We start from the raw sequence: 6,104 nt of genomic DNA on the forward strand, positions 1-6,104 counted from the left end.
TCGGTCAATGGTAGTGGGGATACCATTATGTGATTAGTGATTATGTTACGGACTTTTGATGATGAGGTGTGTTACAGTTATTATTATTATCTCTCAATAATATCCCCACGTGTTGTTTGAAAAAAGTATTCTTTTGTTTATAAAAAGTATCTTTTATTGTTAGCAAGGAAAAAGACAGCTAATTTCTCCAGATTTTCTCTACAAGCTGTAATTTTTTTCATTATTTATTCAGTATTTTTATTAATTTATTATTGACAAGACTATGTCTTGTTTATAAAATCGTACTGCCTGCTGTGTTACCAGCTTAGAGTACATATCAAAAGTTGCAATTTGGCACAAAGTATTAGGTGCCGAAATCATGCGCGCATAAAAAAATCCAGACTTGTAGGTACTCAGGGGACTGAAAACAGAGTCAAAATAAAATTCAAAATGGCAACACTCTCTACAAACAGGCGGATTTGCACATGTGTTGCTCGTTGGAAAGTTGGAAATGCCACGGAGGTACGCTAATGAAAAATGTTTGGAAACCACTGATTTAGAGCAATGATCTTGTCAAAAAAATGAACCACCATGTTTGATGTAATGTTCCAACTGGTCAATGGCAGGAACAGAGCAGTACCATCTCTGAATATAAGTAAGGTGCACCCATCAAGATACAATTTTGTGGTAACTATAAATGTCTTTCAATATACAGTAGATCCCCCTATAAGACGGTAGATACATTCCGTTCTTTATGAATCAATTTTGTAGGAATCATAGTTTACGGACTACAGCTGTTTGAAAGGTTTTCTTTCATAAAATTAATCGATTCTAGACTAATTCGACTCAACATTTCCAAAATACGTATATTTTTTTGAAAATAATCCGTATAAACTACGTTATAAACAAAAAATTGTAGGATTGCTTACCGAGTGTGTACCGTTCGACTACGCCCGTTGCTAAAGCTTGGTTTCGTCGCGGAACAGCGCATCAAACCGCGGCCGCGATTTCTGATATTATTTTTCTGCGAAAACTTCGTTGACCTTTGGAGACATCCTTAATATAAATAATTTTTATGGCCGTTAAATAAGAAATGTTTCTTTCACAAGAAATGTATAAAATTACAGTACTGGACAGACGATAGGTCGCCTAACTCGCCGTAGCGTGACGCTAGACGGCGAAAAATATATATTTAATTATAATAAAGTTACAATAAATTAAGTTAATATATAATTATATATACAGTACCTAATTTATATATAATTAATATATAATTATATGTACAGTACCTAATTTATATATAATTATATGAACAGACGATACTAAACTCAATTTATCCGCCTAAACGTCCGTAGCGTGGCGCTACGGACGGCGGGAAAGTAGTTCGGCTGCCCGATGACGTTTTACGTATTATAGGAGTTATTTTTACCGTTGTTTACGGATACTGCCACAATTTTTATAGGAATCATAACTATAGGAAACGGTTTTATAGGGGGATCTACTGTATATAAAACAGTTTTGTGGCATATTTCTATCTCTGAAGCTAACTTCCTTGCTGTTAATCAACTCCACATGAAAACTTTCCAAGCTGAGCCAACTCAAATGTGTAATCAAGGCAATTAAAGCATCAGCCTACTGCTCTAAGAAACTTGGAATTGAATCTAGGCAGTCAAAAAACACCTGGAATTTTTCATAGGCAGCTGGTCACAGATATGTCAGGTCTCATATCTCACAACCCACCCACTCCATTGTGGGCCTGGCCAAATCCACACTGAATATGGAATAAAGGTCACCTTAGAAAAGGCAAAATAAAACAAAATTAATTAAAAAAACAAATACAGCTCATCCTGTACTGGATCACATAAAATGCTGTCACCCACTATAATACCAGTTGATAGGGAAATGTGTCATTACTATGTGCTTCCTGAAGACCTTGAAAAATTCCATAATGTCCCTTCTCAATTCTGATCCATAAACATTGTTTAAACTTGGAAAACACCTCTTTACTAATGGTTTTTAATCTTCCCTATACCTAGCACTTGGGCCACGATCTTTCTCCCAGTCCATAAACTTATGACTGCTAAAACAGCAATACCCTCCTGTTCATAGACAACGTGAAAACAGTGATGCCACTATTTTATATTCAATGCATGTATTATAACAAAATTACAATTAAAAACTTAGTAGACTTTTATGATATTACATTTAAACCATTAAATTCTTGAAATAAATTTATTTATTCTACATTTCACACTATATTTTCAAGACATCCTTATAATGTGACAATTTTTTATCTATTTTTAAATAGTTTTCTTCATGAAATTTTTGTGGGGACTTTTCAAAATAAAAATTATCTGAATAAATTTTACTGAGAAGTCTAGATTAGTGTTGCAATGAATAGTATATTCGGCCTCAGGCCGAATACCGAATATTCGGCTATTCAGCCAAACTATTCGGCTTGATTAATGCACGCACAAAAATTGCTGCACAAACCTCATTATGGCAAGGACACTGCTCTCTATTGGCCCACTGTCACTATGCTTCGCCAATCGAGTTAATTCTTGACAGTTGTAACGAACAGACAAGAGCGTCATGGCAGTATGTGATAAATGATGATATCAAATGTGAATAACAATGAAATGGAAAAAGAACAGAGAAAGATCGCAAATTGAAAATGTGAAAATAAATATGAAATTGAGCTGATAACATAATCGAAGAAGTCAAAGCAACTTACTGACGTGAAATTGTGGCTGTCAATGCCAAACAATTGTTGTCATAGACTTCGGAAAGCTAAATGCTTGTAATGAAAGTCACTTAGCATGCACAGGCGAAAGCCTGGAACCATTTGGGCTACCAAGGTGTCTCGAATATGTGAAATCATAACTGTGACATATACCGCCGTCCTATCTGTCTCTTTTCTCCGTTATCACCAGGTTATGAGTCACGTAATTATAAAATGGAAAAACGACAGAAAAGTGATGAATGGAAAGTATTGTGAGCGCATATTATGGTGTATGCATAGGCATACATGGACTAGAGAGATGGAGGAAAGAGAAAGGAAAGAGCAAAGACGAGCACTTAAAAAGGATAGGTAGGGTCAGATCCTCACGTGTGTGATGATTCTTGAACAAATAGGTGTGTACGTGTGCTGATCTTTGTAATTATAAATTGTGAATACATGTGACTAATATTATTATTATTATTTTTTTATTTTGTGCATGTTATAAGTTATAAATAAATATAAACAGACAACACTAACCTGACAACATTAAATCTAAATACCAAAATGATTAATTTACTGTGTTTTTGTTATATCTTATTCCTGTTTTTAGGTATTTGGTATTCGGCCGAATAGCAAAAAAAGGCTGAATACCAAATAGTAACCGAATATTCGTTACATCATTAGTCTATATCAATTATTTAATTTTTATGATTTTATTTCATTTTATGAAAGTGATGTAGAAGAAACACAAACTATGAAATGAGCATTTATTTATCAGTAATAAATTATGTTTCTGTATTTCATACTCAATAAATTTTTATTACTATTGTTCTTTCAAAAGAAAACCTTATTATGTAACTTCTTATAACTCATTTATTTCACTTTGAAAGTTAATTTTGATTCCATTTTCTATTATTGTTATTTTTAATTAAAGTAGTGGATACATTTTAATTGCAATAACTTATCATTGAAGTTTATCATGTGAGAATTTTAAAAATCTGATGAATTATTCAATGGAGACAAATTAAATGAAGATATTATATACAATCAATAAAAGTTCAACCAATATAATTTTAGAAAAAGAAAATTAATTTGATTTCATTAGATTAGTGTCTATATATGTTTACAAGATATAAAAAGCTTTTATCATTTCATTTCTATCAGATATTTATAAAAAAATTGAATTAATGTACTTTAAGAATGATAGGAAATATGAGTTCAAAGATATTACAATTAAATATCTACGAACTTCATATTTTCTGATATTTAATTCCTATAAATTTTCCATAATTTCAATAAAATTATGTTAACATTTTAAGTGAATTGTATCACTTAAAATATTAACATAATTTAAAATAAATAATTTTACATAATAATTTTTTAATCATTATAAAACCATAGTCAAGTAACAATCTGATAAATTTTGACATTTTGTCTGTTAAATTTTTAGTATTAATAGCAGCCAAGTTAATTTAATATGGGATTATAATACACAACTAATTATATCTTATTATATAAACTGTATCTTATATCTTATATTCTTAAATTATATCTTATATCTTAAATTTTATCTTAATTATATTTTATTATATAATTAAGAATATAATTAAAGAACTGTTTATACATTATATTGGATAGAGTCATAAATAAATTTGATTTACAGGTAGGTGTAAATGACTATCAAATAATTGAGAGAGGATGTGTTCATTCAATTGAGTTTTATTAGTGGCTATTAGCAAGTAGTCTCTAAATGTAAATTTTAACACTAAAGAGTCAATAATGTAATAACATTTTGTTTCTGAATTCATTTAAAATGAAACATTTGAAAGTGCACACATGCCATAACCTGTTGTAGTAGTTTAAACTCAGTAATAGTTCTACAGAAATGGCAAAAAGATTTGCAATGTCTATGGCAGTGGTGTAATTTCAGACAGAGCAGTTCAAAAGTGGTTCACAAAATTCCATTCTGGTGATTTGCCCTTAAAAGATGAAGAAAGACCAGGCTTCTTTTCAGGCTTTGATGACAACATTTTAAAGGTCCTGATTGAGCAGAACCCATGGTGAACAATGAGGGAGTCAGCAGTGAAGCTGCACACATCCGAATCAACCATCAATTGTCACCTTCAAAAACTAGGAAAAGCAAGCATGCTGGTAGTTTGGATTCTGCATTATCTCAGTAAACAGAATAAGGCTGACAGAAAGTCAATAGCTGCTACCTTGTTTTCTTGGCATAAAAAGGTATCTTTTTAGCTAAAATTGTTACAGGTGATGAAAAGTGGATCATATTTGAAAATGTCATTCAAAAAAGACAATGGGTTGACAAACATGATTAACCTCAACTGGACCCCAAACCCAGTGTGCATGGAAGAAACATTTTATGTGTATAGTGGAATCATCAAGGAATTATCCATTTTGAGTTGTTGCAGTTAGAACAGCTTCGGCTAAAACTTCAAGAAAAGCATCTTGCACTTGTTAACAGAAAAAAAAATCACCTTATTGCATGACAATGCAAGGCCACAAACAACAAAGATTACACAGGAAAAAATTTTGAAGTTTGGCTCGTCTGTTTTGCCTCATACACCATATTCACCAGATCTGGCACCAACAGAATTTCCAGGCACTGCAGAATGCTTTATAAGGGCAACACTTCCAAAATGATGACCAAGTTCAGGAGTTCATCGAGGAGTTTTCTGTTTCAAAACTACCAAAATTTTATGCAAGGGGGATTGACAGGTTGCCGAAAAAATGGCAAGAAGTCATCAATAATGACTGTAAATATGTATTAGATTAAAGTCTATTATTGTATGTTTTATTGGAAAATAAATTTCAGTTTAGAAAAAACTTATTTATGACTCAACCCAATAATAGACTTTTGGAAAAAAATCATATTTATGATAAAATTACCTGACCACCATAATTTGATTCATCATCATCCCAGTCATCATCCCAATCATCAACAGGTTCATAAGATTGTTGATTGGCATCTGTTTGAAAAGACTGTTGTGTGTTTTGTTGATTGTCTTGAATGTAACTTGGAGGTAACGGAGGTGGAGGCACTGATGGAGGAGGATTAGAAATTACCTGAATTAAAAATAAGATCACATTTTCATTAGAGGAAAAAATTAACACCTTTAGATATCTATATACAGTAGAGCGTCAATTATCCGAAAGTCAATAATCCGAAACGTCAATCATCCGAAAGAATTCAAGTCGGCAAATTTAAATTTTTGCCAGTGCTGTGGCACTGCAATCTTTGGCCATGTCTTCGGCTACTCAAATATTTTACGTTTTTGATACTAAATTAACTTCTGAAGTATAATTTTTTATTGTTTTTATATTTTTCAATATATTTATTTTGTTTGTACAAAATAAAAAAATAATTTTTAACGATACAATAGTCTTC

The 6,104-nt window shown here is 31.7% G+C and overlaps 1 protein-coding gene across 1 annotated transcript in view; it reads right to left on the bottom strand.

Moving 5' to 3' along the window:
* LOC111626182 (sorting nexin lst-4-like) overlaps positions 1-6,104 on the bottom strand; it is a 42,343-nt gene that overhangs the window by 21,345 nt on the left and 14,894 nt on the right. The window contains exon 4 of the mRNA XM_023369493.1: positions 5,606-5,782. Coding sequence (XP_023225261.1) covers positions 5,606-5,782 — 177 coding nt within the window. The remainder of the gene's footprint in view (positions 1-5,605; positions 5,783-6,104) is intronic.

The sequence above is a fragment of the Centruroides sculpturatus genome, unplaced genomic scaffold (genome assembly GCF_000671375.1).
Source record: "Centruroides sculpturatus isolate CEXI.00-Female unplaced genomic scaffold, Cexi_2.0 scaffold474, whole genome shotgun sequence".
NCBI lineage: Eukaryota > Metazoa > Arthropoda > Arachnida > Scorpiones > Buthidae > Centruroides > Centruroides sculpturatus.